An 18,515-nucleotide genomic window follows, 5' to 3' on the forward strand; every position below is an offset into this window, starting at 1 on the left:
ACCTTCAAATAGGCTACATTTATAAGACAATTATAACAATTTCAAATCATGTTACCACAACAGTAGAAGTGAAGCAATGTGTGTGTATGTGTGTGTTTGTGTGTGTAAGTATGTATGTATGTTTGTACGTATGTATGTATGTATGTATGTATGTATGTATGTATCTATGTATGTATGTATGTATGAGATAGACAGAGAACACATGTTCACATGTGTGTGTGTGTGTGTGTGTGTGTGTGTGTGTGTATGTGTGTGTTTGTGTGCGTGTGTGTCTCAGGCAGTATGGAATGTTATATAGAGATGTTATTGCAGCTGGATGGGAATAGCAGGAGACAGTAGAGCACAGGGCCTGAGCAGAGCTACACTGCTGCACTATTCTCTCTCTCTCTCTATCTTCCTGTCCATTTTTCTCCATCCCTCCCTCCACTCTTCTTTCCCATGTTCTCCTTTCTTTCTCATCTTGCCCCATTCCTTCTCTTCTGTTTTGATCTCATACCTTTCACTTCTTTTCTCATCTCTTCTCCTCTCATCTTTGACATCTCTTTACTCATCTTCTTTTTGCCTCTACTCTTTCATGCCCTCCTCCTTTTTCTCCTCTCTCCTCTGCCTCTCCTTATCTTCCCTTTTCTTCTCCTCTCTCCTCCGCCTCTTCTTATCTTCCCTTTTGTTCTTCTGGATTGAAGTGGAATGCAGGTTCATGTCAGCTAGAGAGATAGATAGATAGATACTTTATTGATTCCCAAGAGAAAATTCAAGCTGGATGGGAATAGCAGGAGACAGTAGAGCACAGGGCCTGAGCAGAGCTACACTGCTGCACTATTCTCTCTCTCTCTCTCTCTCTCTCTCTTCCTGTCCTGTGTGTGTGTGTGTGAGAGAGAGAGAGAGAGAGAGTTGGTTTGTGTGTGTGTATGTGTGTGAGAAAGAGAGTGTGTGTATGTGTGTGTACATAGTTAGTTTATTTGTCCTTACATAGGAAATTTATTTTCACATACCATACAAGCCTCACAGACATGAAATACATAGGTACACACAGTTACGGTTCTTCACCCACCACCCTGTCACCACATACCCCACCCACATAGATGTTAACAGCCCATATACAGCACATATATCACATATACATCACATTACACAGATACAAACAGGAAAACCATCACCAGTTGGCATTACAGAGGAATGAGGGCGGCACAGTGATCCATCACCGCTGTGACCTGTTGTTCAGTGCTGCTATTGCAGAGGGCACAAAGCTTTTCCCAAAGCAGACATGTGTCTCTCTCTCATCTCTGTGTGTGTGTGTGTGTGTGTGTGAGAGAGAGAGAGAGAGAGAGAGAGTTGGTTTGTGTGTGTGTGTATGTGTGTGAGAAAGAGAGTGTGTGTGTGTGTGTGTACATGTGTCTCAACTCATCTCTCTGGCTTCTGTTCTCGCACTAATCTGCTCGCGCTTCCTCAGCCTTCCACTGATGTACTAAAGTCCCATTTTATGAGCTGCTCTGTTTGTCAGGGCTTCAATTTATGTGACAGCATCCTCCTTTTGTCCCTCTCTCGCTCTCTTGCTCTCTCTCTTTCTCTCTCTCTCTCTGTATCAGTGTGTGCTCGCGTGTGTGTTTGCATGCCTGGGTGGATAGTGCATATGAGTGTGTACAAGCATGTGTGTGTGTGTGTGTGTGTGTGTGTGTGTGTGTGTGTGTGTGTGTGTGTGTGTGTGTGACTTTTCTAAATCAGAAGCACATGGAATGCAGTATCACTCCAGGGGGACAGTGGAGATCTGACCCTGTCTTGTTACAGTAAACCTGTTGTCACTTGAACTTGTAAAACCAGAAATGCACACACACATATGCTCAAACACAGACACAAGACACCATCCTTATGGAATATACTATGGCCATAATGTGCATTATAATCCATATGCAGAGTGAGGTGGTTGTGGTTGGGGATTGGCAGATTGGGTCTGAAACAGAAAGAGAAAGACTATGTGTGTGTGTGTGTGTGTGTGTGTGTGTGTGTGTGTGTGTGATGATGATGGTTACGTATGTAAGGTGACCATACTGTGATTTTGTGTAAAGTAAGGTTGACGTGTGAAGAGAGTGTTGGTGTGCAAGGCATGCTGTTTGAGATGTGCTGTATGCAATGTGTGTTACTTTGCGTGTGTGTGTGTGAGAGTGTATGAGAGCGTGTGTATGTGTGTGTGAGTGGTGTGTGTTAAAGATGAGGGGTGTTTACCATAAACAGTGAGCATGCATCTGATTTCTCTTAAAGCCTGGCTGATATCCATCCAAGTGGAGACCATATGTTTCAAGGGACACTCTATGACTTCAGACAGAAAGATTTTCAGATGTAATGTCCTTTCTCTCTCTCTCTCTCTCTCTCTCTCACTGTCTCTTCAACCCTGTTTCTATTTCTCTTTCTCTCTTTCCCCCTCTTCTCTCTTACTTTTTGGGGAAAAAAACTTGTTTTATGTGGCAGTTTCCCAAAATCTGTCTGGTAGCTTCGACAGTAAAACTGCCTCGAGGCGGTCACACTTAACTGCTTGATTCCTCAGATTTAACCTTGAAATAAAAAGTGATCAGGCATCAACCTGGCATCTCTCCGGAACGTTCCGTGCCAAGTCTGATGTCACTAACCACACTTTGGTTCAGCCGTCTCCTTTTCAAATCCTGTTTGTGTTGAGGGCGTGTTGAGGCCATTTTTTTTATTTGAAACAGACATTCTTTCAAAGCTGTTTTGTTTTGCTTTATTGTTTCTTTAATGCGTATTTGACACGTGTGATTAATGGTCACTGACAGAGTAATCAGATCAAAACCAGTTTGGTGGCCCTGTAGGTTATAATTGCCATGATGTGAAGGAGTAATTGTTTCGATATGAAACAACAATAAATAGCCTGTAAAATCTTTCATTTCCTGGCAGTGAATCAGGAATAAGAAACACTGACATTTGAATAGTATTTAAAATATTAGCTGTGTCCAAAGGTACGGCAGTACAACGATTCTGTATTCAAGGTTCAAGCTACACAATATCACAAGAAGAAGACGAAAATACTTTACATTATTTAATCAAACACCACCACAAATTCTCCAGCAAGGCTCACAAAACAGACGACAGATGCTCCAAACACAAACTAGGTTCATCGCACATGAGAGTTCTGAATCAAGCAAGCCCCAGTAGATCTGCTAAATGACTAAAGTGTATTGGACGTTCCATAGACAGGAAAAGAAATGGACGAACAGACTCCGTTGTTTTCAATGGGAGGACACTGACACAAATTCGTACTGTGCAGACTCGTACTTAACTTTGTGACGTTAGCCATCAAACTGAATCTTGTAACTCAGCTGATAGTTCATACAGAAATTATTATAACGCTTCCTTCGCCTTCAGTCATCAAAGTTAAACATTTATTTATGTATTATTATTATTAATATCATCGTCACATGTGATATCAAGTCGTGTTCATGTTGAAACGACCAGACATGATCATCTTCAAACACAGTCAATGGTAAAACAAAACAAAAAAGTTATAGCCAATCTTCTTTCCACTTTTCCAACCTACTGTCAATCCATCAAAAATTATTAACATTAGTGCCGTTTTTCATTAGGTTTACTTGCCTCTATGTAATGCTTCAACTTAACATACAATGGTCTTGTAGGCTACAGAGCTTTGTTCATGAGTTTTCCGTGCTGGCTGGACTTAGCTTCTTATCCAAAGAATATGGTTATCTTCCTACTGTGCGACGGGCATAACTACGTCAAAGTTAGCTTCCCTGCAACCGGACATGCTAAATGTTCTTCTTACGGGAACCCAACGTTAAATACAAGGTAGTTGAGCTTGTTTTGCCTTCTATTGTTTATGTAGATGAAACAGATGCTACAATGTCGGCACAGGATATATGTTATATGAAGATATGGGATTTCAAAAACAATCCTAAATTAATGGGATTCTATGGGGGTTAGCGAAGAGATGGGCCCCCCAGCCTCCATTGGTGTTTCTACTTCTGGGAATTCACCTGCCCCCTTGGGACGTTCCCGACAGACATAGACAGTAAAAGATATGGACAGAGTCATCACGTAGACGTCAGTCGAGGCGGGTGAAGCAAATTTTAACCGTTTCCTGTTGGTCGACGAGGCTTTCTGCGCAGGCTCAGGGGACGTAGATGTAATGTAGGCACGTAGTCTGACTCGTGTAACTCTTGTGATAGCTGCACCGAGAGATTGGGTATGTAGCCCCTTACTTCGTTACCACCACGTCTACATTACTTTTCTTAAATGTCCTAGTTGTTCGTAGATAAATGTGATTTCATATAAACAGCACTCACCACATTCATAGCCTACTGTCAATCCATCAAAACTTTGCTGAAATGCTGTGCTCTGATGCTTTCGTTCTTATCCAGAGAATACGGTTATTTTGCTCCTGTGCGGCGCTTTCACTAGCTCTGGTCGCATGCTCATTACGCAAATTACGTCACGTTAGCATTGATTTCGGAAAACAGTTTATTACTCATCGTCAGTCATACCACTCAGTGGCTACGGCGCTCCCGTGACGTCACATTGTCGCGCTACAGGTCGGGAATGGCAAGTATTACACAGTCAGGAAACAATGTATGTGGGCCTACCTTTGCTGTAAATAAATGTATACATTCTTCCGACTGCAATTTTTGATGTTTGCAGGCGTTGCTACTACCATTTACCACAGCCACTTTGGATTTCAAAACTATAGCATCATCCCCTCTCGTCACTGACTGGGCAGTTAATCTACCGACCAATGGAAACGTTAGTGAACAATGATGTTCTATGACTAGTATCTCTCTGAAAGGAGATCTAGGTGGGTGCGGCCAGGCTACAATCTGCCTGCTCTCCACAGCTGACCCCCGCTATGCATTTGATGTAAATCAAAACATAAACTAGAGACTAAAACACCGTGTAGTCACTAATTTTGTACCAGTCAGCAATGCCCCACATTCCTGCCCCTTGACCCTGTGACCCATTGGGTCAACATCTGTCAATCACACAGACATTGACCTATCCATTTCTGGATGCAGGGGTAAAATGTCATGGAGTGGAAAAATGGTCCACTTTTATGTTCCTCTCGTACACAACTAGAGAATGACAAGAACTACCAAAGCTACCAAAGGTATGGCCTTCAACCTCAGGAGACTTGAGTGTCCCATCCATGTCTTACCACCATCAAAAGCAGACCTATACAGAGCTGGATAAGTGATTCATCTGTATCTGATGTGTATTAGGGGTGAGAGGGAGGTACTGCGGTTGAAATGAATTGTGGTTTATTTGGGAACAATAGGCCTACATGCGCCTAAACCTATATACTTGAGCTTTCTCTCAGTCTTTCTTCCTCTCTATACATACTCACTCACTCAATCATACGCTCACTCATACACACACACATACACACACACACACACACACACACACAAACACTCTCTATATGTTTGAGATTTCGCTCTCTTTTGTGTGTCTCTCTCTCTCACACACAGACTCACACATGCTGGTTTAGCATGTGTCCCTTGCTTACTCATGGAGATGAATGTTTGACTCTGGCACATACTGGCTGTTCGTTTGTTTTTACTGGAGACAAATTATCCCAAACTGACGCAATTTTATTGATTAAATAATGATTCTCTTCCTCCCATCATCCTGTCACTCCAGTTCATGTGTGTGTGTGTGTCTATGTGTGTGTGTGTGTGTGTGTGTGTGAGAGAGAGAGAGAGACAGAGTGAAAGAGAGAGTGAAAGAGAGAGTATGTATGTGAGTGTGCGTGATGAGAAGACCAGAAGAGAGTCTGTCTATTCTTGTGTTTGCTGTAGGTGGGGAAAGTCCATTTTAAGTGTGTGTGTGTGTGTGTGTGTGTGTGTGTGTGTTTGTGTGAGTGTGAGTGTGTGTGTGTGTGAGTGTGTGTTTAGGAGAAGGGACAGAACATCTCTCTAAGCAGCTGATTGACAGCACACACACACTCTGGGTTCTGGAATTGCAGCATTTTTTTCCATCCTCTGTCTCAGTAGGAATGTCTCCTAAAATCCGGTTTCTCTTCTCCTCTTCCCCAGGCTATCTCTCTCTATCGGAACACCACACTAACCAGGCCGGTAAAAATAGAGAAAATATACTGTAGAAATAACCCACACTAATGGAAAACACAGTAACATTTCACTGCAGTCCATATGTGGTGAATATTGTTCACCTTGATCTTATCAGAGCTATTACTGATATGCACTAAATGTCATGCATATACTTGATACACATGTTTTGTCATCATCAATCAATATGTATAATTTTTATTACAACATCAGTTTAAGCAGACTGAGCTAACCGAAGCAGTCCATTCCTATATAGCTCAGAACTTGAGTTTACCGGATGACCATGAACTGAGTCTAGTTTATCTAAAAGGGTACAATGCATATGGATATACAATTCAAACTATAACAGTTCAGTCTACCAGCATTTTAGGCTTAAGTCGGCTGAGAAACAGCCCATTCTTTTGAAAAGGGAAAATTTGTAAAAAAAAAAAAGAAAACTTGAAAGTGTGTTTAATTTTAACACCTACTCATAAAAAGTAACAGTTCCACACTTATTAAAACAGATATAGTTGCATTAACTGACATCAATGTTTGGAATTTTGGAGCTACTCCCTTCCCCAGCTGCCATAAGGGTATAAATATCTCCATTGAAGGTTCATGCAGGCATTTTTAATTCAAAGGAAACATGAGGCAGACTGCCCCCGCCTCATCCAAAAGGAGGTAGTTCCAAGCCACTCTTACATAGGCTGAAGCATTCACGTCTATGGCATTTTCATTAAGCAAGAAAAATCACAGTGCTCTGAGGCAGAGGCGTTCTATGAGTGAAAATATCCCAGGACATCCCCACTCAGACTCATTCCGCATTTTGCATTTAATTGTCCGACGTGAACCTTGCATTCATTGAAACTGAGAGAGCAGTGATTTAATAACATCACATTAGACAGTTATTGAGAGAGAAATTTAAATAAATAGGCTGAACCAGTAGAGTGAATTTTCAGATTAACATGTAATGTGAGCACTTAATTAAGTGAAATTGCAATGTAATATTAGCCTGGCTAACGCCAAACTAGACATTCATTTTCTCGTATTTGAAACGTGGTTTACGAATACCCAGAGACGTTTATTGGGCGCTACGAATGTCTATCAAATGTGTCTGTACGTAGCTCATAACGGCTTTGGTGTGTCGTCATCGTCTTGCTGCCCTCCCTCCGTTCTGTGATTGGTTCCTTCGTTGAGGTGAAATCGAAGTCCATAGAATCCAGGCTGCCTAGCAGCATGAATAAAATTGTGCACGTAAGGCAGCATGGGAAATCCCAGGCTAATGTAATGTTGTAATATGGTAAGTAATATTGCAACTAATAATACGTTGTGTAAAAGCAGTTGTCTATGATTTCCTGCATAAAAATGAAGTGACACAGGGCCCAAATCCCTTAGTTATCCATCAGTATGGGACAGAGATTCAAGAGTATTCCATTACAATGAGGCAAACGTGCGCTGACCGACCTGCATAAATCAAGAAATGGATACAGACAAACAGCTGTTCAACTTAAAATGCACATATCAACAGTTCAATTGAGACTCATGAGAATCATGAACTGGCCTAGACAAGGATGTAAGACTATTTTGTTCAGGACAACTGTCTAAATCACATAATTCACTCAAAAATGACAGAAAAATGTGTTAAATAAAATGCTAAATGAAATTAGTTATGACACTTTTTTTAGAATCAAATTTATATTGTGATCACCTGTGACTTTTCTTCTCGAGGTAATGGGCTCATACAGAACTATACATATTCTGTATAATTATATAATGGTATAATAAGTAATAATAATTAATAATAAGTATATAATAAGTATAATAAATATTGTATTTCTTTGTATAACTTGTTTGTGAAACTATATGCATGTATTCACAATATTATCAATGAAATGTACTTTCTTTTAAAGCAATTTGTGGTATGAATGATTTTATTAATTACATTACTAGGCCACTGGAGTTGTGCACTATTTAATAGATAAACTCCTATCGCTAAGATTAACTAATGTTAAAGTCAGCTGTCAAAGACTTGTCACAGGTGGGCTATATGAAGAACATCAAGAAATCACCTGAGAGTAATGACGGCTTTGGCGTTCTGATCTAGCCTACTTTAATGTCATCGCTGAACTTGCCCCAGCAACCTAACTAGACTTAGCCTATATATATATATATATATATATATATATATATATATATATATATATATATATATATATATATATAAAACAGTGGGATCTGTTTGGACCACTGATTAAGTTGAATACTCAAATCAGTGCTGATGGTTGTAAAAAAATATCCAAATATGCTTTTGTTTAAAACAATAACAAACAGATGATAAAACGGAATTTAAAAAGCAGGTCAGTGGTATTACTAATTTGCCAAAGGCTGAATATCTGTCAGAATCAAAGTTATTGCAGATATAGCAGATGTGATTTGACCTGTTTTCCGGTTTAGCCTTCCGGTTTAGCCTTGCCTGCATGTATGCCTGACATTCAGCATAAAGCCTATTAGTACATTAAGAACGGCAAATATCCATGAACAACGCTACTGCTCTCGAGCTTTCGTTCCAATCACCAAACTTTCTGATCATGTTTGCTTCCCTTTAAAGAAACTCTAAATCCACGATCCAATGATCCAGCGATGGTTCTACCGACCAAGATTGGGATGGAAGTTAGTGAGCAACCCTTTCTGAGCACACCTTGAGCGCTTGCCCATGTCGCCTATATCAAAACCCGTGCCTGAAAACAACAGAGCAAATGGGAAGAAATGGAGGGAGAGAAAGAGAAGGAATAGAAATCAGACGGGAGAAAAAGAGACAAAGCTGAGATATTGACAGACTGAGTGTGTGTGTGTGTGTGTGTGTGTGTGTGTGTGTGTGTGTGAGAGAGAGAGAGAGAGAGACGGACAGAGAGAGAGAGAGAGGTAAAGGGGGGAGAGACTGTTGAAGGTAAATAAATCAGCCATCTGTTTCCACTGCAACCATGACACATTAATGGCTCCATGCTTGTTATGAAATTCTTGTAATGTTCTCCCCCCTGCCCTGTTGAAGGGGTGTCACCTCTCCTCCCCAGCCCTCCTGCAGTCTGTTCATCATTCACTCAGTCTTTACCTCTCTGTGCCTCAGACTGCTCTCTCTCTCTCTCTCTCTCTCTCTCTCTCTCATTCTGTTTCCGAATGCATCCCACAGGTTCCCACAGACTCCTGCAATCTGTCTCCACCTCCACAAGCCTGACTGATTATCACACTTTCTTTTACTAAAAGCCATGCATCCATACACACACTCACACACTCTCGAGTGGGAAGGCTATCAACACAATGTGACTAAACATCTCCTAATACACTCAATTCAATTCAACACGCTTTATTGGCATGACCATAGAAAGGAAACCAGTTGCAAATGTATAGAATATCATTATAGAATACAGAACACACTCACATTCTAGCCACTAGTGCAAACACACAGACACACACACACTATACATTTACGTGGACAATCAAATGGAGGAACTGAGTTTGAAAGACTAAGGCAGAGGCCAGTGAACAGCAGAGAGACAAAGAGTGTCCTCATCATCATGTCATCTGAGTCTGGAGGCTTTGCGAGATGATTCCAGATGGAAGTAGGATGACTGCATTCCTCTGTCTAAAGCTATGTGTCCTCACCTAGAGTCTAATGCTGCCTACATATGGCGCTACTTAAGAACACATCGGACACCAAACACACACAAACAAAACACACACACACACACACACACACACACACACATTTCCCAACAACAATGCACAGGATCTTCATGGTACAACATTCGCTGCAGCACATATCAATCAACAACCATGCCTATCTGACATACAGGAGAGGAGATTCAACAACCTTTCACAATACCCCACACTTATGCATGCAGAGCACAAAAGATGAATAAATACTTGAATGATTTTGCTTACATTTTGAAAGAGCTACTTCGCTGCTCTGAATTTTCTTGAAATACTACACTATGTTTAAGTGATATGGATGAGCATTTGAGATGAAAGCTGAACTATGCTTGCAACAGAATTGCTAGTGATGTCACATTCCACAGCTGAATGGAAATCTGTGGCTTCTGTCTCTGTTATCCCTTGTCAGTGTGACATGCAGTCCTGCAGACTGTCCATGCAGACTGTCCATGAATCCTCATAAGCACAGGGATTCTGGAGGAGGCTGTATCATAATGATGAAAAATGTTCCTGGGCCAGGAGAATGTCACTCACACCCTCTAAGCAAGGCTTATACGACCTGACCAGTCAGACATAGGTCACAGCAATATTCACTTACACACTATACACATACACATATACACACATGCATACACATTCAAACACACACAAACACACACACACACACACACACACACACACACACACACACACACACACACACACACACACACACACGCATATGGCACACACATGCATGCATGCATATGGGCACACACTTAAACTCCTGCTTTCAACTTTCAAGACATTGTTGTTCTCAATTTTTTACTTAACTGTTATTCACACAGATCTCTTATTACCCAGTGTATGAAAATGATACAGACTCAAACACATTTGCACTATAATAAAGGATATGTAAAATCAAGTGTGGTCCACTGACCACACACATAACGTGCCATGGAAAATCTGCAGTTGAAATCTGCATATAGTATTGGACAAGCCGTGACCTGTACTAGATTAGATTGTGGCTGTTACAGACTGATAAGGGATGTTTTACACTGTAATTAACTGAATAATTACAATGTAACTGTCGGTAACAGTGTAATGGATTCTATAATTGTGACATTTAAAGAAGTAGCACTCCTCTTGACATAATATACAAAGCAGATTCTGTGGAATCATTATTTGTTGGACTGCAGCTATTTTCTATTAGGTAGTGCCCCCTTGTGTACTGAAGTGGTACTGCATCAGATCCATCAACAGTGTCGTAATTATAGTTTTGTGGTTTGAATGGTATATGTGCTCCCCTTTCAAACTATGCACATAACAGCACATTGTGCTGGAAAGAGCCAATGTAAATTTCAATCTCAATGGTCTGTGACAAACATTCTTATATAACACAGCAATTGCATAACTCAATTGGGAGCAGTGGCCTCTGTGAAGTGATCATTGTTCTTGAGAAGAGGACACGAAGAAACCCTCTCTAAATTCCCGAAATGTCTTCTGTTTGTAGGGGGAATTGTCACCTCAGCCTTGCTCTAAACATCTGTCTATTGTGGGTCATATAAAAGTTCCTTTGTTTGATTTAACAATTGATAAACCAGTGTTATCACTTCACAAGGCACACACGCAAGTTAAGAATGTGTTCCCCTTATTGTGGTTGGTTCAAGTTGAGTTGAGATATTTGTATTTTCATTAAAAACAAAAGTGAATAGTGAAGTGAAAATTATTTGCATAGTAGCCTAAATGTTATTGGATATCCAAGAATGTATTTATTCTCAGTTAAATGATAGTTAATCAGATAACATCTTTGTACTGAGATCCCTGTAGATCTGTCAGGGATGGACATCATTTTCTTCTTTGTGCCCAGTACCAAGAATCACATAAAATCTTTGTAATTGAGGCATCTTCTAGGTTTTCATTTACACACGTGGCTATCGTCCATAAGGTTTTGTTCGCCAATGGACTGTTTGGGGGAAACCAATTTATTTGTCCCTCTCTCATGCTCCTGAAGTAAATGATGATTGCTCTTTTTAAATGTAGGGACCAAAGGATTGTTCTGTCTGTGTACGCAGAATGTGCAAATGTGAGGACACTCTATGTGTCTGTAAGTGAGTTTGATTTCTCTCAAGCAACATGAATCCCTGCAAACATTGCACAACAGCATATGGCAAAACATTGAAAATGGCATCTTCCACTCCAAGCCTTTTTGTGTCTGTAAACATTACATAAACCTTACATAAACCATAAACACATCCAAGCTCAAATACATGGCATGCCCCGAGCACTTAAATACATGACATGCCCCGGGCATCAACATGACTCATTCATATAAGTACAGTAAGTATGATTATGAAACAACAACACTATTACTACCGGGCCACTTGGATACTGTATAAACAGGGCAGTGACGTCAACTGTCTGGTCTCTGTAAAAAATAAATAATAAACGTCGGTGTCCGTACACTACCCTGGCTCTATACATGGACAAAAGGTAGCAAAGTAGCTTGGACTAAGCAATACAACATTCAAGTCAGTCAATGATGCTTCAGTAGCTCCAGACAAAACATCCTTATTGTTGTTGTCATCACGCATGGATTTTATGCACATTACTGTGCGCTAGACAACTACAGTTCCATTCTACTGTGCACACTGTAGCATGACTAGTGTGCACATCACGCCGTTTCGTTTCAGTGACCCGAGTGGCCTTTGGTCTCCTTCTCTGTCCAGTCCTCGTGCACTTACAACACTCCTTTGTGCTCATTACCCCTCACCACTCCGCCCAGGCTCAGCTTCGCTACCACATCCTTCTCTTTCTCTTCCTCTCTTTTCCTCTCTCTTCCTCTGTCTTCTCTTTGTCGTGCTTTCTGTAACATTTGTTTTGTCTTTCCATCCATCATTGCACAATGCGTGCTCACACTATGCCCACTTTGGCCAGCCATCTTATTGCTATTTGTTTGTCCCGTCTCCATGTTTTCTGCTGTGTAATTCACTGTATATTCTCCCTTTCTTCCTCTCTTCCCATTTTTATATTTCATGTATCCCTCCTTCTCTCCCTCCATCCTCCTTGGGGCAAAAACTGCTCTGCCTGATTTGCTCAGATGAGAACGCATGAGGCCATGAGAGCAATCACACGCACACACACACACACACACAAACACACACACACACGCAAGTGTGCGTGTTTATCCCATTTCTTCCTGCTACTTTCTTCTCTCTTTCCTCTTCTTTTCTCTATCCACATTTCTCTTCTCCTCTTTCATAAATCATATAATTAGACACAAAATCTCTTTAAGTCATATTCACTTTATATTAAAATCACAAAATATTTTCAACTCATTTCACAGAGCTGGTTTAGTCATATACTACATAGCAAAACAGAATTTTTAGTCAATTTAATCTTTGACAAAACAAGCACTAACCAAAACTGTAAAGTCAATCAGTGGCACTTTAACAAGTTGAGGTCTTAAATAAATAGCATGTCTAGAAAAGTATATAGCTTTAAAATGATATAGCTTACTGTATGGCTTTTAGAAATTGATTGCTTCTTGACCTAACTTTAATTTACCAAACATTGCTGAAAGGGATGTACATGGCACATAGCTCTATACAGTCATAAGAAAAACATACAAAATATTTTACAAATACACCAGTGAAACGGTCAGTGGTTTTGTGTCTTTCAAACCTTTTCTAACCAATGTTTTTTTTAATGTGCATTGCATTGTAGTGTTTGCATGTACTGTTAGGCATTGATATAGCTCATTTATCACATATATATGTTTAGACTACAGGATGATCATGTGGGGATTTCCTTCATTTATACTCAACATATGAACTTGCTCCAGTACCCCTTTATAATCAATCAATAAAGAGGTGCACACACTCTACATGTATATCTGAAATGGTCTGTCTAGACTTCATTTGTTTGTGTGGACTCTGCTTATATAAACAAATATGGTTAAACCTATGACTTATCAGAACTGTAAGGTTTGTCAAGATGTTATAAATGTCTACAGTGAGACACTGGGCATAACTGCCATGCTTTTGTCTGGGTAAGTGCATACATTTTGTAAAAAGAAAGAAACACATAAAATTGTGCATGTTATGTAACACACCCATATAGTACACACACACACACACACACACACACACACACACACACATACACACACACACACACACACACACTAGGAAACACAACACAAGTCTGATGACAACAAAATCGAAATTACAGTAGTAAAAGAGCAGCATTGTACATAAAAGGAGACATGTGTGTGTGCGTGCGTGCGTGCGTGTGTTGTTTACCAGTCAGAGAATGGGTCACTGTTGATGCTTTCTCCACAGCTGCATCTGTGTAACCTCTATGTGTTTCTGTGTGTGCAGTGCACACACATGTGGGTTGAAGCATCAATAAGTAGTCAACATGTGTGGTACAACATGTAAATACTGTATGGGTATGCTATCTGCATCAGGTTATGCTGGTGCATTTCTATGTACAGTGTGTGTGTGTGTGTGTGTGTGTGTGTGCGTGTGTGTGTGTGTGTTTTAGGAGTGTAAGAGAGAAAGAGAGAGAGAGAGAGAGAGAGAGAGAGAGAGAGAGAGAGAGAGAGAGAGAGAGAGAGAGAGAGTGTGTGTGTGTGTGTGTGTGTGTGTGTGTGTGTGTGTGTGTGTGTGTGTGTGTATGTGTGTGTGTGTGTGTGCGTGTGCGTGTGCGTTTGTGATCACTCAGAATATGGGGCAGAGTCGGCGCTTCCTCTGCAGCTGTGCATCCAGCTCCAGCAACTGTGACAGGAAGTTCCTGTTTGGGTAGATGGCCCGCCTCTGGATGAGTGTCTCCACGCCAGAACGCAACTTCAGCCGCCGCTTCAACATGAGGTAAGCCAGCACTAGCGTAGATGAGCGGCTCACTCCCATGATGCAGTGCACAAACACTTTACCTGTCAAGGAATCATGGGAATACATGAGTTCACTGTGATAGATAACTCTTAACCTCCCTGGAATATGAACCATACTGTAAGAGTAGCTCTGCAGTAAGAATCATCAACAGCTTGTGATGAGCTATGCTTCTGCTTCCAGTGTCATAAGAATGACACAAACACTTATGCTGGTGTCACAAAAGAAGACAGGAAACAGACCTTAAGCCCAAGTTCTTACATTAGATTTGGATGGGTGAAGCTTGGAAGCAACTGGATAAACTATAGTCTGGAGAACATATCAGCAGACTCTGGGGGTAGGACATTAATTCTGTAACCTATTAGAGGTGTTGAGATTTCAGACCGAACTTTTGGGTTATGCACTATGTGCATGCTCTTACTGTATTTATAGCCATATTGACCAAGGTTCAACTGAGTGACCACCTGTATGTCCAGATAATCATGGATGCACAGCTATCACAGCGAAGGTGGAGATGATTTCTAAGTCAGTATCCGTACCCGGAACATTCTGTATCTCTTTGGAAATGGTCTGAACCATTGAAACATTCTCTTAGGTTTAAGTCCAAACTTTTGCAAAGTTTTCCTGAAACCACTCCTGTGCTTTGGGTCTTGTTGAAAGGCACCAGCATGAGGTCCTGAACTCTCTGGAAAAGGATCAGGATTCACTCAGGATTGCTATCTATTGTTTTGCATTCATCTTTTCCTCTATCCTGACTAGTCTCCCTGTCACAGAACAACATCACCACAGCATGATGCTGCAGCTACCCTGTTTGCCTAGAGGGGTGGTATAAATGAGGTGATGCTCAGTGTCTGGCTTCCTCCAAATGATGTGGGAATAGTGGCCAAATACAAGTACAAATACAAGCCAAGTACAATCTAAGTAACCTATAGCGTGCAGATACTGCAAAAGAGAATCGAATCAATGTTATGATCAGTCTAAAACAAAATCTCGTTTGGGTCTGAAAACTTTCCTGGACCTCCTGGTTGGGGTTGGTACTATGGCTGTAGCTATTCTTCTTGCAAGTCGATCAGTGTTGTGTGTTCACAGAGTAGGGTAAAATGGACCAACAACATAACAATAGTTAACAATGGCATAATTCTCAGCGGTTAGGGCTATCTATCATATTTCCAGAAATATCCAGTGATCCTAATTATTTCTGCAGAATAGGGCCTAGGCCTAAAGTATACAGGCTATCTTACCATCTTTCTTCTTCAGAGCTTTGTGGATGAAATCCGCAGCGGGACGAAAGTAAACACTCAAGTCGAACTTTGAGGAATCATCGGCTGGGATGCCATGATAAACGAACGCGTCCCCGTAGAAGTCCTGGTCCCCAATGCTGCCTTGCTTGGTGTGTGCAGCGTTCAGGACATGCGTGATGCCCAGCTTCTTCAGCGCAGTCCGATTCTGTGCAATGGCACTGGATACAGACATACACCACAGTCAAACCATCTGATCCCCCGACGGAGTGTGCATGACCACAAATACCCATTCTGTTTTTAGTCAGTGGAAATGAGACCAGGAGAATGTGGCGTCAACATGCCTTCAATTATTTAACAATTACTACTATAAAGTAACCTAGCCTAGATTTAAGAAAACCAATACAAATTGGACTAAAATAGGACCAAACTTGCGAGAACAAACTTATCAGTACAGGCCTATCATTCAGATTAACATAATACTAGGGATGTAACGATTACCGGTATAATGGTAAACCGCGATAAAAAATTTGCCGATAAAAAATAAAAATCACCTTTTCTTTTCAAATATCATGATTATCAGGGTTGATTACCACCAGTGGTGGACGAAGTACACAAATCCTGTACTTGAGTGAAAGTAGAGATACACATGGTCAAATGTTACTCCAGTAAAAGTAAAAGTCCTCCTTTTACATTTCCACTTGAGTGGAAGTACAAAAGTAATTGCCTTCAAATGTACTTAAGTATCGAAAGTAAAAGTCTTGAAATGTGTTATGACTAATACAGTTGCATTTACTATTGTTGAAATGATTCGGCACAGACATAGGCATTCATTAAGCCTTTCTCCTCCATTCAAGGACAAAATCAGCTAATAATTGTTGTATGTAGAAAGAACTAAAAACAAGCTAATGTGATATCTTATCTTACATATTTCAAAGTAACCACATTTTTCTTTGTTGAATGCTTTACAATTTCAGACCAAATCAAGATGTTTCCTTTTGTGTTTGATAGTGTCAGATTGTCTATCATTGTCTATCATTTGCTCGATGGCGTCAAGAGGCTAGTTATGCTAACATCAATATTGTGAAAAGGGGTCAACAAGGTACAGTAAATAGTGGATAATAACATAGGTTAGGCAACACCATTATTTAAAGCTTAGCTCGCTTAATAGAAAATATACATGTAACACATGTATTTGGACAGTCTTTTTTCCAAAAGGAACTTCAGCTGTAGGCTACTTCAGCTGTCACAAAATGTAGTGGAGTAAAAAGTAAGATATTTGGCCTCAAAATGTACTGGAGTAAAAGTAAAAAGTTTAATAAAATTGAAATACTGAAGTAAAGTACAGATACATGAAAAAGCGACTTAAGTACAGTAATTGAGTAAATGTACTCAAGTAATGTCCACCACTGATTACCACGCTGTGGAAACCGTGTGTTTAATCCTTCCCAGCTTCATCCGAGCCTGCTTTTGACATACAGTAGGCCTGATACAATGAAACAAAACTGGTACCCTACTGATTCTGTTGTCTAATTGATGGTTTTAACTGCGATTCGGATTAGGCTACACCTGATTTTAAAAGGCGTAACATTTTCACCGCAAAACGTGTACCGTATCATGTAGCCACTCTGCGTCTTTTTATGTTTGCGTCCACATTAAATCTATTCCACTCACGTTATCAGGAGAATACAGTAGCCTAAAGTTTTATTTCAAACACTTACTTTGGTCTCACTCATTGGATCCAAATAACAGAAATAGCAAACTCCAAGTTATGGTAGGGTAAGTTAAGCTATAAGCACATAGCCAATTAAACATGACCAAGAAAAAAGTTAAATGGACATTTTTTGAAACTATTTCAGCTTGTGTAGGCCTATCAGTACTTTCTGAACATATTGAACACACTTGTATACAATACCGTGATAATACCGAAAACCGTGATAATTTTGGTCACTATAACCTTGAGGTTAAATTTTCATACCGTTACATTAGTCCTCTGGTCAATAATGTTGGCTTTCAATGTCCAAAACTGTTGCCTAAAACTCATGACACGTGTATTATGAGAGCTTATGGCAACTTCATCTACTGAAAGCTTGCGATTAGTAGCCTTGTAGCTGCACGCACAGACATAGAGATACTTATTACGTAACACTCACACGTTTCCGATGAACAAGTTCGGCCAGACCTCGTCGACTGGTGTTAAGTCCAGCGTACACGTATCCAAAATACGCTCCAACTCTCTCGTATCGAAAAGTGTATGTTCTTTCCCTCGCGTGGATGTCATTGTAGATTTTTTCACAAACTCATCCGTGGGACTCTGGGTCTTGTTTACTTGTCCACGTTGCTCGGCTGCCCGGTCGCCTGCGCTGTGATTCGCGAGAGCAGGTGCTTTTGGAGAAGTTCTGTCACTCACCCTATCCTGCAGGGCGATAGGCGGACACTAGGCATTGCATAGGGGTCCTCTGCCGCTCCGGTGCACGATGTTTCATAACAGTTCATTCCACGGATGACAAGAGATGAGGCGAGGAGGGTGCGCCTGCGAGCCTATGAGAGCACGTCGCGCTGGACATTGGCAGGCTGAGGTCATATAATCGGAAGAAGACGGTCAAATAGATATTGTACCATAGGCTACAGTGCTGCAG

At 40.7% G+C, this 18,515-nt stretch overlaps 1 protein-coding gene across 2 annotated transcripts; it reads right to left on the minus strand.

Annotated features, from left to right (window-relative positions):
• Window positions 1-13,035: 13,035 nt before the first annotated feature.
• Window positions 13,036-18,157, minus strand: LOC121685419 (dual specificity protein phosphatase 13-like). 2 transcript variants are annotated; one of them, XM_042065929.1, is made up of 4 exons: window positions 18,030-18,157; window positions 15,880-16,097; window positions 14,422-14,682; window positions 13,036-14,331 (listed from the first exon to the last, which is right to left on the minus strand). In XM_042065929.1, exons 1-3 carry the CDS (start codon window positions 18,155-18,157, stop codon window positions 14,471-14,473), a joined length of 558 nt encoding a protein of 185 aa, XP_041921863.1. In that variant the 3' UTR covers window positions 13,036-14,331; window positions 14,422-14,470. The 2 variants fall into 2 exon arrangements, with proteins under 2 accessions (XP_041921863.1, XP_041921862.1); XM_042065928.1 differs by lacking the exon at window positions 13,036-14,331 and adding an exon at window positions 14,348-14,382 and having other exon boundaries at window positions 14,429-14,682.
• Between the last annotated feature and the right edge of the window lie 358 nt (window positions 18,158-18,515).

This window comes from Alosa sapidissima, chromosome 16 (genome assembly GCF_018492685.1).
Source record: "Alosa sapidissima isolate fAloSap1 chromosome 16, fAloSap1.pri, whole genome shotgun sequence".
NCBI classification, from domain to species: Eukaryota; Metazoa; Chordata; class Actinopteri; order Clupeiformes; family Clupeidae; genus Alosa; species Alosa sapidissima.

Bases quoted from the DNA above. Each gene is read 5' to 3' on its own strand.
- LOC121685419 (XM_042065929.1), bottom strand. From the start codon at position 18,157: ATGACATCCACGCGAGGGAAAGAACATACACTTTTCGATACGAGAGAG. The intron at 16,098-18,029 runs GTGAGTGTTACG...GTCTGTATCCAG, and splicing joins AACTTGTTCATCGGAAACGT to TGCCATTGCACAGAATCGGA. The intron at 14,683-15,879 runs GTAAGATAGCCT...ATTCCTTGACAG, and splicing joins AGCTCTGAAGAAGAAAGATG to GTAAAGTGTTTGTGCACTGC.